The 19,201-nt window shown below is 41.0% G+C and overlaps 2 protein-coding genes across 5 annotated transcripts; both read right to left on the minus strand.

Moving 5' to 3' along the window:
* Nucleotides 1–29: 29 nt before the first annotated feature.
* neil1 (nei-like DNA glycosylase 1) lies at nucleotides 30–5,025 on the minus strand. 4 transcript variants are annotated; one of them, XM_085461887.1, is made up of 10 exons: nucleotides 4,508–5,025; nucleotides 3,634–4,093; nucleotides 3,427–3,546; nucleotides 2,858–2,963; nucleotides 1,154–1,250; nucleotides 959–1,080; nucleotides 849–876; nucleotides 697–767; nucleotides 176–371; nucleotides 30–91 (listed from the first exon to the last, which is right to left on the minus strand). In XM_085461887.1, the coding sequence occupies exons 2-10, from the start codon at nucleotides 4,086–4,088 to the stop codon at nucleotides 57–59; spliced, it is 1,230 nt and encodes a 409-aa protein (XP_085318013.1). In that variant the 5' UTR covers nucleotides 4,089–4,093; nucleotides 4,508–5,025; the 3' UTR covers nucleotides 30–56. The 4 variants fall into 4 exon arrangements, with proteins under 4 accessions (XP_085318013.1, XP_085318012.1, XP_085318014.1 ...); XM_085461886.1 differs by having other exon boundaries at nucleotides 3,634–4,112; XM_085461888.1 differs by having other exon boundaries at nucleotides 1,154–1,247; nucleotides 3,634–4,118.
* Nucleotides 5,026–5,096: 71 nt separating this feature from the next.
* On the minus strand, nucleotides 5,097–10,023 carry commd4 (COMM domain containing 4). Its single transcript, XM_085461890.1, has 8 exons — nucleotides 9,939–10,023; nucleotides 9,611–9,682; nucleotides 9,440–9,505; nucleotides 9,299–9,338; nucleotides 7,087–7,206; nucleotides 5,835–5,915; nucleotides 5,556–5,732; nucleotides 5,097–5,462 (listed from the first exon to the last, which is right to left on the minus strand). Exons 1-8 carry the CDS (start codon nucleotides 9,939–9,941, stop codon nucleotides 5,422–5,424), a joined length of 600 nt encoding a protein of 199 aa, XP_085318016.1. The 5' UTR covers nucleotides 9,942–10,023; the 3' UTR covers nucleotides 5,097–5,421.
* Nucleotides 10,024–19,201: the final 9,178 nt, after the last annotated feature.

Here is a 19,201-nt window from a genome sequence, read left to right on the forward strand (position 1 = left end):
TTTTAATAGTATAAAACATAAGTGTCCAAAGTGGGGGTGCCTCTTCTTTTACCATCCTACCTGGTCGTTCTCATGGTTCGTCTCTGTGACCCTGCAACAAGGACAGCTATGAGATAAATCAGTTTTCATTTCTCCCCACTAGGTAAAATATTTTCATTTTTACTCATGGGCGCACCTGCAGTCACTCCCACACTACTGGTCTTTCTCCTACGTGCATTTGACCTTGTTTCACGCTGGGGTGTATTTACTTCATGCGTCTCGCCAGGTTTCCTTCTCTTTGATTCAGCTTCCTCTAGACCTGCATCCTTTTCTTTCTTTGGCGTTTTCATCCCACCTTCCTGTTTGATCCTTGCTTTCCTTTCTCTGGCCCCCTGGTGAGATGAAACTGATGTTGGATACAAACGACTGTGCAAATGTCTTGAGCCACCCCTTGTTTCTATTTTTTTTGGTATGACCACCTTTATTCTTCAACACAGCCTGAACTCTCTTAGGCAAGCTTTCTTGTTGTTTCTTTAAGAAGTCTACAGGAATAGTTCTTCAGACTTCCTGAGGAACATTCAAAGCTCTTCTTTGGATGTTTTCTTGTTGCTCTTGCTTTTAGCAAGCAAGTTAAAGAAAAAAAAAGTGAGGGTTGGCTCAAGACTCTTGCACAGTAACATGGAGCTCACTGTTGGTCAAAAGACAGTTCATGCTCACCTTTTTCTTGTTTGTGTAATCATGGTCATCATCTTTCTTTGCCCACTTTTTTGCCTTGGGTGACTTTGAATCTGAAAAAATAAATAAAAATTAATTAATGGACATTCTCATGTACATTTCACCTGAGCTGCTAAACTTCTTGAGAACATTACCTTTTGGTGCCATGGGCCCTGGATCCCCCTAAAATTATAAAGGTAGACACATAATTGTGTGACAAATAAAATCATCTGGCTTTGTTATGTTGCATTTCCTTTAAACTCACTCTGAACCATATTGTTCTCCCATTATGGTCCCGGAGTGTTTTCATCCCGTCCACATAGTAGCACTGCAGCCATGCCTCAAAGTCGGAGAAGTCCCCACTGGCTGGATCATATCCTTTCCCACCTAAAAACCACGAGTTGTTAAACACTGCGTTCATCTCATGAGCAACTCATACTGTAAACACTTGACTACCCACCGAGGTTCACCACTTCCAGAGGGACTGTATGACAAAGACTGAGCAAGTCATCCGTCTGGTGTGTCATCAGTTTCTTTTTTGTTCTTACCGATGTCTTCTGAGAAGAATAAAACAAAGACACTGTGAGAAAGAGTCTGGGTTTTATGGCGTTATTTTTGTCCCTCTATTCTGAGTGCACGGAAACAATTTTGCAAGTGCAAAAATGTTGCATTTTGAGGAGAAAATTATTTTGAGGGAAGAAAATTCATTCCTGTGTGAAAGAAATGCATTTCATTGTTTTCTATTATTCATATACACACACACCCACACACAATAACAGCCCTTCTCACCCAGTTGTTGGCATTTGCTCTGGCTCAGATGCTCTGTGTGCTGACAGACATCTGCAGACCTGCTCTCAGTGTGTTGCTCCCGTTGTCAACATGTCTGCTTCCTCCACACTCAACTCTTTCTCTACACCATTATAAATGTACCACAGAACCAACCAATCACAGACTTGGATACAGAAATTCTGATTGGCTGTTTTGGTCTCCAATCAGCTCGCTAGCTACTGCATTCCAGAAACACTGTCCAGAGTGTAGCTAAAATCATTTTTGGTTAGTATGTTTAATTATTTTATTTTAGAATATAATATAAAGACCATTTTTGTTTTTAATCTAGGTTAAAACAAACCACTACACTGGGTTTAGCTACACTTTGGACAGTGTTTCTGGAATGCAGTAGCTAGCGAGCTGATTGGAGACCAAAACAGCCTATCAGAATTTTTTTATTTTACCTTTATTTAACCAGGAATGTCCTCTTTTTCAAGGGAGTCCTGGCCAAGAGGCAGCACATTTCAAGACAAATACATACGAACAAACAAAGTTAAAATTACACAAAACAATTACACATTATTGAGGCAGCCTGTAGGCCTTTGAGTTTAGTTTTAAAAACATTTAAAGACAACAATTCAGTTAGTTTCCAGTCTTTCTGTAACATGTTCCACGAAAAAGGCGCAGAGTGGACAAAGGCTTTCTTACCCAGCTCTGTGCGGACAAGGGGAACAGACAACAGCAGCTGCATCCAAGTCTGTGATTGGTTTATTTTGTGGCACATATATAAAGTGTAGAGCACAGGTGTCGGACTCCAGGCTTCGAGGGCCGGTGTCCTGCAGGTTCTAGTGATTCCTTGATCCAACACAGCTGATTTAAATGGCTAAATTACCTCCTTAACATGTCTTGAAGTTCTCCAGAGGCCTGGTAATGAACTAATCATTTGATTCAGGTGTGTGGACTAAGGGTGAAATCTAAAACCTGCAGGACACCGGCCCTTGAGGCCTGGAGTTCGACACCCCTGGTGTAGAGAAAGAGTTGAGCATACAGGGAGCAGAGATGTTGAGAGTGGGAGCGACACACTGAGAGCAGGTCTGCAGATGCCTGTCAGCACACAGACCAGAGATCTGAGCAACAGCAAATGCCAACAACTGGGCAACAGGGCTGTTATTGTGTGTGTGTATATGGATAATAGCAAACACTGAAATACATTTCTTTCACGCAGCAATGAATTTTCTTCGCTCAAATTAAACTTTTCTTTGCTCAAAATAATTTTCTCCTCAAAATGCAACATTTGTACTTGCAACATTTTTTTTTATGTGAGCTCAGAATAGAGTCACAAAAATAACGCCATAGGGTTTGGGAAAGTTATGTAAAAAAAAATCACTTTTTTCACCTTCGTGTCTGACTCATTTTTCACAGGATTCTCATTTTGACATGAATCGTCCGGCCCAAGACCTTCCAGCACAGTTTTGGCAGCCACAAAGGGAGGGATGTTAGACCTAGAAAAGAAAAAGGGAAAGAACAGTACTGAAGGTCTTTTCTTTTAGGAAACAAAAACACTCTTGTTAGCTCTCTGATTCAACAAAACCTTGTGTAGTTAAGCCATTGATATCACTGTTACTGTTTCTACCTTCAGTCATCACTAATGAAACAATCCATTTGCCATAGTTAAGGTCTTCAATTATCTGTATAATGGGTATTAGTAAAATTAAAATGTTTCAAAAATCCTGTATGATTTTTTTATGAATGTTTACACATCAGTCAGAATAAAAATGGTAGAGCAGAGTAAATCTTTCGAGGGGTAGAGATATGCACCTTACTTCAGATTTGGTGATAAGATAACAATTTACCGGTCGAGTGCAAAGATCTTGCTGTACATCCTCATAAGATGCTACTGTCTAATTAGGTCAGTATGAGTGCGGCCCTCATGCTAATCTATGTAATGTTGTCTTTGCGCATCACCTGAAAAGGATCTCAGCCCTCAGGTAGTTTCCAATACCGTTGAAGTACTTCTGATTGAGCAGGACTTCACAGATGGGTCTGTCAAAGGCTCGGTCAGACACGTGTGTCACAACATTCTCCCTGAAAATGTTTTTTTACTGATCAGTGTGGCCGTGCTACTGTATTGCGTTGAGGCAGAAGACGCAAGTGACACTCAGCATCACTAACCTGAATTTTTTGTACTCAAACATAACGCAGGGACCTCTGCCAGGCTGCCAGGTCCCGTTGGGCTCCCAGCTCCCAAACCTGCGAGGATCCACAAAGCTAAGTACTCTGCAGGGCTTCTCTTTGGAATAAAAACGCAAGTGGGCATGTTTGGGCAGCTCATCCTCGCTGGTGAAGCGGAAATAGCCTGACATCCCAAAGCGAAAGACTATGTCCATGGGATGTTCCACTTGTCCCGCTTTCACTCGCTGTTTTGGTTCATCTGTCTTTATGGGCGTCAGCGTGAGCTTCACTTCCTTCCCTCTGGAAGCAGCTGTGATGCGATAGGCCTCAGAGGTGAAGGGCACATCAGGGTTCTTGCTGACCTCTGACTTTATGACGGGACCCCTGAACAGCACTCCTTCACACATTCTGTTCACATACAGGCTGGCCAGGTGGAGCTCTGGTCCCTCGGGCATTTTGGCTGAACAAATAAGGTTGGGCTGAAACTTCCAGAAATAAAACTTGTCATCAAATATTAGGTCAAAGCTTATGTCAAAAAATGTCACTTCCAGGCTTATAACATTACTTCCAAATAACGCATGTTTCAGAACCCTGTGTCCTCTATAGAGTGCAGGAGTATGGGTAAAACCTTCTCACTTGCAATCATGACTGTAAATGTTTACATACAGCTTTGGGGTTCAAAAAAATAACACAATGCACATCTAAAAAAAACTCAAAGCTTTAACATTAAACTTCAAACCTGAGGTTCTCCTGAATATGCTCTTAATCCAATTACAGCAAAATACTGCTCTGTGTATTTGCATAAACCAAAACATGTTGTAAAAAAAAAAATGGCAATGCTGCATCTTTATCAAATTAGAAGTACATAACTCACCGAAACCAGGAAACGGAGCTCGGCGTTAAGTGCACTCAGCTTGTAGCGTTTACTGTCTGCACGGCAGCAGCTGCTGATATAAATTTACAGAGGATATGTCTTTGTGCTGAAATACCGTGCAGCTAAACATTTGACCAATGCTTTTATCGCATGCGTAACCAACAGCGTTACAAAACAAGTTGTACAATCACCACGCGCCAGTCATTAAAATGTCGCGAGACCTGCACAACTGTGACAAAACCCACAATTTCTCATTTATTTTTGGTCTAATGTGTACGTGTGTTTGTTTGGTTTTCATTCTTAGCTGTTATTATTCACTTAAAACGGCTAAAATAAAATACTAGACTTGAGTTTCCTAGCAAATAAACCGATGCATGATGGGAATTGTAGGCGCTGCGGAAACCAGGAAGTGATTTCCAACTTTTTTAAAATGTCTAATATCTTTGATCACATTGTTAAATTGGCTGTAATCAACATGATTTACGGAGGCGTTATGTATTAAATAAATCATATGTGTCACAAGTATCTTGTGTTATTGTACCTACATTATAATCAATCCAGTTTTTTTTGGCCATCACTTTTTGACGGATACGTTTTACATTGTTTTTATTTATAAGCATACAGAGGTAAAACACAAATAATTAACATAATTAAATGTGTTGAGTGATACAAGCAACATCTTTTTTAAACAATGATCATTATTTTTTTACTTCAGTAACAAATATCACACAATCTGGACACATTTCTACTAATTTTTACTAAAATGGTAGAAAAATACAACTAAATATCAGTTGAGAGACACAAGGAATTACATTTTTTTAGGAAGAATACATAACACTGTACAACTTGTAAGTATGGCACTTTAGGCAGTTAATCATCATTATCGTCGATTTTCAGAAAGTCACGTCTGTTGTTCATTGTAGTGAGTTCATTAGAACCTGGGCTTGTTTGAGCTCTGAAAAAGTACAGAGACAAAAAAATAACATCACAGGTCTGGCAAATTAAAAGACAACAAAAAGGGAAGTATTTTAAAAGATACTGAACTTACCAGCAAGCAGCACTCTGAACTTGTCAGCAGAAACAGACACCACAGTTGTCTCTGGGGCACCTGATTCTGCTCCTTGCCTCTGCAGTTTAAGTTGAATTGTTGGTTGATTCACCTCCCTCAGTTCACTGGAGCTCAAAGTGTAGTCCACTCGCCAAGAAACAGAGTCCAGTCGACCCACTGATCACAAAGCAGAATGCCAGTGCTCAGTCATCAACTTCCCAGCAGCAGCCATCATTAATTTTCTCTTCTTTCTTGAATAGGAAGGGCAGAAATACTTACATCTCAGGCTTGTCTCTCTTAATTTCTCCCGCAGTGCAACATGCTTGTCTTCGTAGGACTTGCACAGCCCTGTAGTGTGCTCTAAAGAAATATTGAGTAGAAAAAAATAATTTGAGTGTTTCAGCTGACGATTAGCTGAAGAACTAATTATGCATTACCAGACGACTAAAAAGAAAATCTAACAGTTACAAAGTCCTTAGAAGTATTTCATATTTATCAAATAAAATAAACCTTTTACTATTTCTGAAACATAACATACAATCTCAAAATCTCAGGCAGAAAGCCATCTGTCATTTTTATTTATAATGAAACACACAAAAATCATGGTGAAACTTTGGGCTTCTTATTTTCCAAAGGGTGGACTGATGTGGCACAGATGGCCTTCCTGACACAAAGCTGTGATTTATGCAGGGAGGGACCACTGGAAGCGTGCTAGCTTGTGTCTCCACTCAACCTCAAAAGGGGGATTGTCCATGTGTAAGGCAAATGTGTTAACACCACTTTTATAGAGTTGTTGATACAGCAATGCACCACCCAGTCTGTAAATCAGCATCGCCTTTGTTGTTCATGATGTACTGCTTTTTTCTTTTATTGTCAATCCACATTCATAGAATGTAGTTAAAAAGGAAAGAACCAACACAACAGGCCATGAATAGGAAACAATAGAACAGACTAACTTTACTGTCCATGTTAGTGGAAAACTGTCTTTGGTTCACTAAGTCAAAAATCAATTCACAATATGAAAAACAATGATAACAATCAGCATGCATTCATACACATGCACACGTTAAAAAAATAATAATTACAGAAATACATTACAGCTTCTCATTTTTCAGTATACCAGTTTCACTTGGCAAAAATGATCCCTTACACACCCATTTAATAACTATAATATCCTCTGACATCATCCTGAGGACATTTGTTAAAAAACACAATAAATGATTTTGAACTAATGCAATACAGGAGTTTCTAAAATCCTTCCTCTATTATACTTCTGTGCTCATACTCTAGAAATAAAATATTAAAATCCTGTAACATAAACTCTACATTTAGCTGCTCTTGTTCCACATTATCCCCATGTGAGACATTTCCCCAGGATATTAGATTAAACTAGTCACTTGTGTTTTTGTTAGAAAGTTTGGCTGTCCTTGCTCTTGGCAAAGATTCAGGCATGAGAACAGATCGGTGCATATCAAGTTGTAGACTGCATTTATTTTTACACCAACCTTTGGACACAAACACACAGGCTTACCTTTAGGCAGGCCAAGCTGTTGTAGCTCACTGGATAGAGATTCACTGTCAACATCATGCTTCGCTGCACTGGAGAAAATAAAGCTGAGCACTGCCACACTAGCTTTGATGTCTCCGCTCTCTGCAAAATGGTTTATTGACACAAAACAGCTTATCTGACAGAAATTGTAAAAAAAAACCCAAAAAACAAAGTTTAAGTTGAACAGTGTTAAAGACTTATGTGTAAGGCAAATTAGATAGACCAGGAATGCCGCACAACTTAGTGCATTTACAATGTGTAATCACCAATTTCTGTTCTTCCATAAAAAAAGAATTTTAATGCTTTAAAGCCAATTCTTGTGCACTTATGAACCCCTTTGAGTGCTCTTGCTATGTTTTAATGACTTTCATGAAGTCCTGTTCTAATAACTCACCTGTCCAGCCACTCATTCATGATAAACTACAAAGTGGCACAGTGAGAAAACAGACTTGTGTCAAACTGACCCATTTGTTATCATCAAGATCATCACTTGTCATGCGATCTGGGTCTCTGGCTACTACCATGTGTCTAATCAGCGGTGTCAACAGAAAAAACATGCAGGCTCCAAGCTCAAAGGTCACACGTCAAGTCAGGAGCACAAACGACAGAATGAATGAGAATGAGGCCTGGCCACTGAATTCAACCCCCAAATGTTTAAACTGTTAAGACACTATTCTACTGTAATGTTCTCAGGGCCCAGAAGAAGAAAACTCACCACAAATGATGTGAACTCAGGGTTGTGCTATCATGCCTTTTAGCAACTACTAACAACACTATGAAAGCTCAGAACTTTATTTCCACACCAACAAGACCAGCTTCAGGCCAGCAACCAGATTTGTTTGTTTTTTGTAGCTTTGTACTCTTCTCTAATATGAAATTAAGGTTTAAGAAGATATTCAATATTTTAATATGGTGGACTTTGCTGCTTTTTTAGACAGTGTTAGAAGCTGCACAGCACTACTTCCAGAGAAATTAACCTGAAGCTGAACCTGACAATGTTCAAATTTAAATGAGGTAGGATTACTGCTTTTTAACAGGCATAGTCACAAAACCTTTTTATCAAGGACCAAGCAGCCAAAGACTTAGAGGCACATGTGTAATTTACAAAATCTGGGTTACAATATCTCCCCCAAAAAGATTCAAAATAATATCAAAAATACACATTCATGGAAATAAGCTTGTACGGGCAGGGTGTGGTTTGCAACAGTTGCAGGGTAGGGGTGATGCAGCAATATCAGGGGGCAGTGCCACAGGAGGCTGGCAGTGATCACCTAATTAGGTCTCTCCTGTATTTTCTGCGTTAGCATCTTGGGAGGGTGTGCGGAGAGAGGAGTCTGAGTTAGTGGCAGAGTAGCTAGACCTGTCCAGGGAAGCTCAAACAATAGCCATAGGTCAAGATTGCTTTCCACAAACAATGGTTTATTGCACAAATACTGTGTCTGCTGTGTCGTTTTGGAGTTGCTTTAACACTATTTTAAGAAATAAGTGGGCTCATAAAAAAGTCAACTTAATGAAACGCTAGTTATAAATAGTGTTTAACAAAATAATAGAACTCAACAAGCTAACTGATTCAAATGAGAGATTAACTTACATAGTAACTGCAGAGGCCATTTGGTTGGCCTCTGCAATCAAACCAGCTCCACCCCCAGCCATCATTCCCCCCTAACTACCACAACAGTTAAATGTTGCGTCATTAACAAAAATAAATAAATAAATAATTTCCATCTCAAATCATCAAATACATGTAACATTTTCTGATCGATCATGCCAGATTTGCCTAAAAATGTTGTGATCCATAGTTTGGAGATTTTATATACATATCTTTTTTATATATTTTCATACTTTAAGTACATATTTTCACATTTTAAGTACATTATCTTACATAGTAATTACACATCTTTACAGTTAATACATAAATATAAATAATAATAATAATAATAACAACAACAATAATGAATAAAGTGAACAAATACTTGTATTCCCACAGGGAGGGTTACTGGTCAGTTAGGATAGGCAGATGTTATGATTGATCAAATGCACGAAGATCAAATATTATAAAAATATAAAGTTGGAACTTCTAGAATCTTAAATCTAAATAGAAAGAGCCAGTCATATGTCTGCAGACAGAAATGTTAAGCGCCTTGAAATGTAATTGTTGCATCTCTCTCAGAGAAACAACACAAGAGACACTTACCAAACTTTGCATCTGCAGTAAGCTTTCCGACTTTTTCATACTGTAAATGAAGCAAGAGAGAAGACACCACAGATGTGTGTGTGTGTGTTTCAAAACTACAGTCTACATATGACGAGCCTGTAGAAATGTCCAACAACTTACATCAATGCCCTCTCCAAGCAAATCCTTCAGCACTTGAGCACAAAGTAGCTTCATCTTGACACTTGACTGTTACATTAATGGAATAGAAAATATATTCGTTATAAAAAAAATAATAAAATCAATAAACTGGTGCCAGTAACAACTTTATCTCTTATGGTTTCTTTTACTCACAATTTTTGCTAACGTGCTGATTTCGGCAAGTACCCAATCTGGGCAGTCTAAGTCTCCACAGAAACGGAACCGCTAGGACAAAGAGGGTCACTCATAAGTTCATACACTGTGCAAAAACTACAGTATTTACAGTCACAGAAGGCTCAAAAAATGGGCTACTGGCTTAGCCTGCTTGCTAACTAGCAGCAGCACTAAACCTCGACGCCTTTGAGGTAAATTATCCGTCATTGCGTTAATACGTAAAGCGACTATATAATCGGACAATTTCACAGAATTATCAATGAATTAGACAGCATTAAATAATGAGATAAAGAGCGAACGAGCTTACCATGGTTGTTGAAGAAGGAAGACAACCGGAAGACGAGTTTTTTTTCTTTGCATCTAATTGGACGACGTCTTAGGTCACGTGACGGTCTGGCTGCAGCACCCTTGTTCCTCCTTTTTTTGCAGGTTGTTCTCACTCTCCCATTCTCTCTCTTTCTGAGTTAGACAGTTTAGTGTGGGTTAGATGTAAGGTCCGTATTTATTTTTTCATTTAATCAGAGGTTTAGTACTATATCATAAAGTACACGCAGGTGACGCTTATGCACGTGCATGCGCATGGTAGAGCACGTAAGCGTGCACAGTTAACATAAATTAGTCAGCTATAACTGATCACATATTCAGATATTACCAGGGGCGTATTTAGAGGGGTGGAATGGGGTGGCACGTGGCACCCTAATTTTGCATATGATGGTGCCATTTATTAAGATAAAATAGCATTAACAGTTTGAAGATGGAATGAAGGTGAGTGTCATTATCACTCTGTGTGCCACACCTCCAAATCACATGACCAGCATGCGATTAAGCTGACATAGCAACAAGCTGCAGCCCCGTTGATTCTGTATTTCAGCTTGTGTTGAGTGGACTTCAAGGTTTGAAAATTTTAATGACAGGCCAGTAAATTCGGAATCATGATATCTATCTATCTCTATACATATATCTATACATATATCTACACACGTATACATACATATAGGTACACATACATATACGTATATGTACGTATAGGTACGTAAACAGACAGACAGACAGATATGCTGTTTGTATTTATTATGGAGGTTGTACATTACAGAAAATCAAAATGTATAGTGTAACTGAAAAGTTTAATCATGTGGGCTACAGAAAATAATTAACTTACAGACTATATTTATATGAAACATGTTTATACTTACTGCATTTGAATCAATTTAACCATATGTAACACCTGCACATGTGTTTAAAAAGGCTTTGATTTTGCCACCCTATTTGATTTCTATGCCACCCTCATAAAGTTATGACGCACACCTTCATGTTCATCTCTACCTGTCTGAACATCTTCATCAGCAGAGTTCTTCTCCCTGGACAATTTCTCTGTCTTTCTTTTTAGTTCCAAGTTCATTAACCTCACAGCCTCATGGAAAAAGCTGCACCTCAGCCTTGTTGTAGAGGTGTGAGGCTACGCAGCCTTCTTTTGGGGGGGGGGGGCAGATTAAACCACTCTTTGCAGCACTTTCTTATTGGCTTACGCAGTTTCTAACCATAGAGGAGTTTAGGATGCTTTCAACCACACAATCCGACAAAGAAAGTAGAGCTGCACCGATGACATCCTGCTTCAGCCTCACCAGCATTGGTGAGCTTAATAATATTGTCTGTATTTGTGAGTAATTGTTGGACATATGTGTACACAGGTAGTTGACTGTGGTCACCAACTCCACAGCTTCTGCTCTAAGGAGGGAATGAGGCATGTGAGCCCGTCCTAAAATTTACCACCATCTCTTTCATCTTCACCCCACTGATCAAGAACAAGTTCTTCCATCTCTCTCCTTTAGATAGACTCTGTACAGTACTTTGTTTTTGTTACTATTGTCCATGATATAATGATATAAAAAAATTATTTCTGTGAAAACTGTGTGTGTTTTGGTTCCGTGTCCTGTTCTGTTTGTATATGTGGTTTTTTGCTGCTATTGCAGCCAAATTTCCCCTTGTGGGACAATTAAAGGACTATTCTATTCTATTCTAGACTTGTTGGAGATAAGATAAGCAACAGCTGTGTCATCTGCAAACTTCCTGAAATTAGAAATATCCTGTCTCAGAGTGATGCTGAAAAACTAGTTCACGCATTTATTACTTCTAGGCTGGACTACTGTAATTCATTATTATCAGGAAGTCCTAAAAATCGATGAATTCAAAATCCTGCTCCTCACATAAGGTCTTAAATAATCAGGCCCCATCTTATCTTAATGACCTTGTAGTACCATATCACCCCATTAGAGCACTTTGCTCTCGCACTGCAGGCTTACTTGTTGTTCTTAGAGTATTTGAAAGCAGAATGGGAATTAGAGCTTTCAGTTTTCAGGCCCCTCTTCTGTGGAATCAGTCTTCTGTTTGGATTCATGAGACAGTCACTATCTCTACCTTTAAGATTAGGCTTAAAACCTTCCTTTTTGCTAAAGCATATAGTTAGGGCTGGATCAGGTGACCCTGAATCCTCCCTTAGTTATGCTGCAATAGGCATAGGCTGCTGGGGGACTCCCATGATGCTTTGAGTTTTTCCTTTTGAGATGAGATGAGATGAGATAGCCTTTATTTGTCAGTTGCAGGTCTTTTGCCCACAACCGAGATGACAGACCTTGCCGACCGTACATACAATACAAACATCACATTGGGGAGACAGGTCAGGCCAGGTAGCGAGGAAAAAAAAAAAACATTGAAATGTGCAACACAAAAGGATAATACAGGAATGCACAGGTATCAACACACCATAACACAATAAACACAGACAAGCAACATGGGAAAGAGTTCCAGTGTGTACACCTGATCTGGGACCGCTGCAATCTTTCGACTGCGCCTCCAGCTGACCCGATGTCCACATCATGGGGGGAGGTAAGCGTTGGAGGTGGCGTTGGATCCGGGGTAGGGAGGGTGATGCGTCGGTGAGTGCTTATCAGTATCAGTATATGTATGTGTGTGCGTGTCCATAGTTCAGCTGAGACAGTGTCCTTCGCCCTGCCAGGCTAAGTAAACAGTCTTCCAGCCAACCCAGGTGGCCTTGTAGGGAATGGGAAGGAACAGACTCAACACAGTCGTTATCAGAGAGTTTTTGTTCAGCTCCAGCCTTGAGCTCCGGCCTTGAGCCCACAGCTGGCACCAAAGGGGTAGCCGCATTATGATGGTAATTGAGAATTTCAAGCTGTTTTTAACACTCCGACACTGGTCTCTCAATCTCCCGTTAATAGCTGCGAGCTTCTCCGTGATGTTATTAGCTGTCGATTCTGTGGTCTTGTCACTCTTTTTTGCTCACATAGCAGATTCTGAGACCTCACGACCGCAGCCAACTGATCCGAGGTGTAATCCAGCTTCCGCCCAGAGATGTTGTTCTGAGTTGATTCTTTCCTGATGTAATCCAACATACATACGCTCAAAGGTGTTATTCTGAGCATTCACTGCAGTCGTAAGCGCCTCCAAGCTCTTAACCATGCTGCCTTCAGTGAGCCCTTTCTGAGAAGTCGCACCTGTCGTTCCAATCCCAGCGGGCAGCCTTGTGGGGGTTTGAACAGCCGGTTCCGCTCTCTTAATTCTCCGATAAGCCAGGGCCAAGCCAGCTCCGATCATCATGGTTCCGAATAGGTAGATATCTTCAGCGTCCTCGATCGACAGTCCCGCCAGGCACACGATCCTCTGCCACCCATCCATCGTGTATCCGGCAGGGAAAGTCCCTCCAGGGCACTCGGGTTCTCCCGAGCCCAGACTTTTCTGTCACCTTTCTCACTCACTATGTATTAACAGACCTCTCTGCATTGAATCATACTTGTTATTAATCTCTGTCTCTCTTCCAAAGCATGTCTTTATCCTGTCTTCCCTATCTCACCCCAAGTGATCACAGCAGATGGCCGCCCCTCCCTGAGCCTGGTTCTGCCAGAGGTTTCTTCCTGTTAAAAGGGAGTTTTTCCTGTGCAGTATGTTTTATGTTTCTAATCAGACAAATAAGCCCATGATTCTCTGCCAACAGTACTTCTTGTAAATGAGTTAGAGCAGGGTTGATAACAGCTGATAGTGCATCAGAAAAAACTCTTCGTGTACGCATACTGTTGTGGATCCACATAATGTCAACCGAATCCTTAATGTGGGATAAAATCAGCCATTCTTGGTAATGCCTTTCACAGCTGAGTCTCTAGGCACAGGGGAAATAATGGACCTCTTACAAACAGACAGGCAACACAGCTTGGGAAAGAGAGATGTCAACGTCATAGTGAGTTCTCCAACACACTCTCTTAGAACCAGTTCTGTGATGTTCTCTCATACAATGTGAGAATGTAATCAAACTGCTTGTCAGAGGGTAACTTTTATGTATAGGGAGAGTGTGACTTTTAGGACACTTGAGCCTAACATTATAGCTTGCATAATGTTAGCTTAACCAGCTGTTGTTGTGGTTTAGCCGGCTGATTGTCAGCTGTCCGTAGATGGGAGGATCACATGTCTAATCTGCTGACAATAAGTAATTACGGCAATATCTGGAAAAATTAGCATATCTATGCACATTGTCTTGTGTTAGAGCCGTGATGTCAGTTCATCAGATGAATCTTGAGTTGAGAAAGCAGTGGTGAAGGAGAAAGATGAGGAGGAGCAGGAGAAACAGATAATAAAAAAAAAAGAAGATGTCTTTACCGCATTGAAGGGCCAATGGACGGGGCTTATTGTAAAATTCCAGGGGTGTCCAACTCCAGGCCTCAAGGGTCCTTGATCCAACACAGCTGATTTAAATGGCCAAATTACCTCCTCAACATGTCTTGAAGTTCTTCAGAGGCCTGGTGATGAACTAATCATTTGATTCAGGTGTGTTTACCCAGGGTGATGTCTAAAACCTGCAGGACACCGGCCTTGAAGCCTGGAGTTGTACACTCCTGGATTACTTACTGATAACATCTGCCCCACCCAATTCCAAACATGAACACTTCTAACAGAACACAGCAGAGCCACATTTAGCACAAAATGTGTTCTCAGTGCCAAATTCACACACATTTGCAGTAAATTGTGCATCCAAAATCTGAGTAAATCCATTTTCTTAATGTTTCATTTAAATACTTTAAACCAAAACTCCCCGGTCACACAGGGATTCATGCCAGTTTTTATGGTCTTGTTTTTAAAAATAAAATACAAACCACTAGACCTCAGCCACCTCATAGTCATATGTCTGTTAAAAAGTATGAAAAACTATGCGGAACGTTCCAGTGTCATGTGCTGTGACGCGAAGAAGACGGCAAATATATCATTTATGAGACACAAACATACCTTACAACCTGTATTTTTTTTACTTTATTTTTTATGTAATACAGTGAAAAAATATGTTTGATTAAGTTAGATTTGAGTAACTTATTTATATGGTATAGCAGGGTATCAGTCTAAGGCAGGGGTCCCCAATCTCAGTCCACGAGGGCCGGTGTCCCTGCAGGTTTTAGATCTCACCCTGGGTTAACACACCTGAATCACATGATTAGTTCATTACCAGGCCCCTGGATAACTTCAAGACATGTTGAGAAGGTAATTTATCCATTTAAATCAGCTGTGATGGATCAAGGACACATCTAAAACCTGCAGGGACACCGGCCCTCGTCGACTGGGATTGGGGACCCCTGGTCTAAGGGATATTGAAGTGACCTGCGTGATGATCAGTAATTAAAATCTAAGGTGCTGAACCTGTAGAGGTGCAATCATCAGAGGTTATCCAGTAGAAACAGGAGGGTTGTGATGACAGTAAATCCAGTTCATTAACCATTATTGGTTTACCATTCTTTTATTTTAATCAGGACACGCCTCCTTGAGTGAATGCAGGTCTCTATGGGCTGTGTGTGGTTCCTCTTAAAGAAATATTATTAAATAAATATTATAAATGTAAGAGATTATCAATAAAGAACAGGTTTGTTGCTTTGGAAGGTGTATATGTGTTTGCTATTGATGTGTTGAACACATGGGGCCAACTAAGGAATTGTGTGGCAGTCCCTTAATGGCTTATAGCAACAATTATGTGGATTATCCAGACTGCAATGACCAACAGGAAAAAGGTAACTACATTCGGCAAGCATGACCAGTTTATATCACACAGACTCCAGCATTTGTGGACAACCTCTACAGAGCTAAGAGGACTTGAGCAAAAATATTTACATAGTCATGAATGCACACAATAAGCAGCAGTAAAACAAAAGAGAAAAATGTTCAGGGTGTAACTGAAATGTGAATATTAGTGAAATGTGGAAGGTTTTCCCAGTGCCCTCGTTGTGATCTCTGTGCGGTTTGTCCACCTGATTAAAAACTGAGCTTCGTTGCAGAAAGGGGCATAAATGTTGTTGCTTGTTAAGCTCAATGCTCTGTGTAATCTCTAACTCCTCTTTCTGTGCATATGAATATAATAAAACTATGAGTGAGTTGGTGACATTTTGAACACAGGGCTTTATTGTGAGACACCCTTCAGGGAACCACAAGTTAGATTTACAATTTCAGACAAATAAGTTTATTTGGAAAATGTAAAAAAGGATGTGTTCGTATGCAATAAAGCATCTTGTTTGTGTTCCGGTACAGAAAAAAAGCCACAATGATAGAACGGAAAAAAACTGCAGCTTCAAGTTGTTATGTTGGAAAAAGACACATGGTCATCTTGAAAAGCAAATATAGAAATACCACAGCTGGAAAACCTGCCTGACACTTAAACACATGATTCTTTAAACAGCTTTTAGGCCACATTAAATACAAAAATAACTATTTAGGGTACTTCCATGTTTCACTGTATATAAAAATTAATCTCTGTTTTTTACTGGAATGAACAGGCTAATCCAAAATAACTTCATGCTGCTGCGCCCTTTCTCCTGTTTCAAAGGATCTGCCAGATGTAACTTTTGTTTTTCTTGATATTTTTCTACATTGTTTCTTATTTTTACACTTTAAAGAACTCTAAAAGGATATTTTGCTTTCCCCTTTGCATTTCCAAGTTAATTGCTGGTTTTTAGTCTGTGGAACCAGTGAGAGCAAACCCACCCAGAGACTCCAAAAAGGACCACCTAATTAAAATGTGTGGGGTAATTCTGCAGAGATGGTGGTAGAGGTGTAGTTTGCAAAGGCAGAAAAAACTTTTTAAAATGTACCTCTAAAAAGTGAACATCAACCAATCAGTTTCCGTATAAAACCTCCTTGCTTACCACTGCACTATCTACTACCTCTGTTGGTCCCAGCAAGTATTTGATTTAACATTAAAATATAAGGAGTAGTGTTCTCCTACTGCCTGGGTGTTTGGTATGCAGGGGCCACTACTGCTTACAGGAAGCCTGCACAGAGGGTAGTCAACACCACCCAAAAAAATTATTGGCTGCCCTCTGCGACCCCTATAGGCCATTATCATTTCCACCTGTCTCAGAAAAACCAGACCCATCACAGGGTACCCCTTGCACCCTGCATACCACCTGTGTGACCCGCTGCCCTCTGGTCACCGCCTCAGGTCACTCAGATTCCACACCTCCAGACTGACTAACAGCTTTTCCCGGTGGGCCATTGTGACTATAAACAAACACTCCCCACACCCACCGCTGCCCACCTCACCAATCTGGTCTGAGTAACCCTCATCACTCAGGCCACTCGCATAAGTCCCTTTGAAGTGCTTCCAACCACTTTGCTTGTAAGCAAAGTGGTTGTTTTGTATATATTACTTTAGTTTGTATATGTTCCTCTAGACTGTATATCTTTTATTTTTTGCTATCTATCCTGATGTCTTTACTATTTATATTTGGGTAGTGACCGAAAGAACGAGATCGCGGATAAAAGCGCTGGAAATGGGCTTCCTCCAAAGGGTGGCTGGCCTCACTGTGCGATTTTTGGCCCATTTTGAGCCGATTTTTGAGTCGTGCGACCGTTTTGGCGATCGGCCCGATTTTGGCCTTCATCGTGCGTCGTGCATCGTGTAGTATACGTGGGGTAACGAGAGGCGATTAACACCTCACGACCATCAATCGCTTGGTCGCGAGGGTGTCACCGCAGCCGCTCACACTGCGCACGCGCAAACACAAATGTCAGCGAAAAAGACGGCGCAGCACAGCAGTGTAGCGTGTGATCTGGACACAAGCGATGGAGGCACAATTAGTAGAACTTTGGAAAGCTCATCCGAGCCTTTTCGGTGTGGCCTCACAAAATTATCACGACCACAACAACCGTGAAAATAGTTGGATTTACACTACTGCTCAATCACAGCTGCCTGATCAATGTTTTTCATTAGCAATTTAGCAAAGTTGATGGTGGTGGTGTGCGTGTCTGTGTGAGTGAAAGACAGAGAGGGAGAGCGAGCGACAGAATTTCTGTTATAACCTTCATTTTATGGAGGCACAGTGTGAGCACTCGGGTCGCATCAGAGCATCGGGCCATGTAGTGTGAGACCCTGCATCGTGACCTATGAACTTCTAACCCCTGCGAGTCAATCGTACAGTTTGAGCAGGAGCTGAATCGCGCGACTGAAAAAATCGCACAGGGGTGTGATTTTTGCAGCTCCTGCTCAAACGATTGACTCGCAGAGGTTAGAAGTTCGTAGGTCACGATTCAGGGTCTCACACTACACGGTCCGATGCTCTGATGCGACCCGATTGCTCACACTGTGCGTCCATAAAATGAAGGTTATAGCAAAAAAATCTGTCGCTCGCTCTCCCTCTCTGTCTTTAATAATAATAATAATAATGGATTGGATTTATATAGCGCTTTTCAAAGCACCCAAAGTGCTTTACAATGCCACTATTCATTCACTCTTTCACTCACACAGACACACACACACCACCATCATCACCTTTGATAAATTGCTAATGAAAAACATTGATCAGGCAGCTGTGATTGAGCAGCAATGTAAATAAAACTATTTTCACGGTTGTTGTGGTCGTGATGATTTTGTGAGGCCACATCAAAAAAAGGCTCGGATGAGCTTGCCAAAGTTCTACAAGTTGTGCCTCCATCGCTTGTGTCCAGTTCACACGCTGCACAGCACTTTTTCACCGACGTTTATGTGTTTGCGCGTGCGCAGTGTGAGCGGCTGCGGCGACACCCTCACGACGGTCGTGTTTGAAATCCTCACGACCAAGCGATTGATGATCGGGAGCTGGTCGTGAGGTGTTAATCGCTTCTCGTTACCCCACGTATACTGCACGATGAAGGCCAAAATTGGGCCGATCACCAAAACGGTCGCACAACTCAAAAATCGGCTCAAAACAGTGTAAGCCCAGCATTAGAGATCCCCTGCCATCCGGGAGGGGCTCAGACTACAGCCGCTGCTCCATCACATCAAAAGGAGCCAGTTGAGATGGTTTGAGCATCTGACAAGGGACAAGGACTCCTGGGCGCCTCCTTGGTGAGGTGTTCCATATTATATCTCTCGGCTGGCCTGGGAACGCATTGGTGTTCTGTTTGTGGCAATTTTTCTCCTTTCTCCATAAAAAAGAAGTTGTTAACATATCTCACATCTTGATCTCGTGAGAACGCCATTAGACCCGCGTAGCTGACTGTGCTTCAAAGCAGGGGAGCTGCTTGCAGGTAAACTACCTGAACAGCATT

Source organism: Copadichromis virginalis, linkage group LG7 (assembly GCF_057382275.1).
Source record: "Copadichromis virginalis isolate Kocher_CV1m ecotype Utaka linkage group LG7, C_Virginalis_male_GT1.1, whole genome shotgun sequence".
NCBI classification, from domain to species: Eukaryota; Metazoa; Chordata; class Actinopteri; order Cichliformes; family Cichlidae; genus Copadichromis; species Copadichromis virginalis.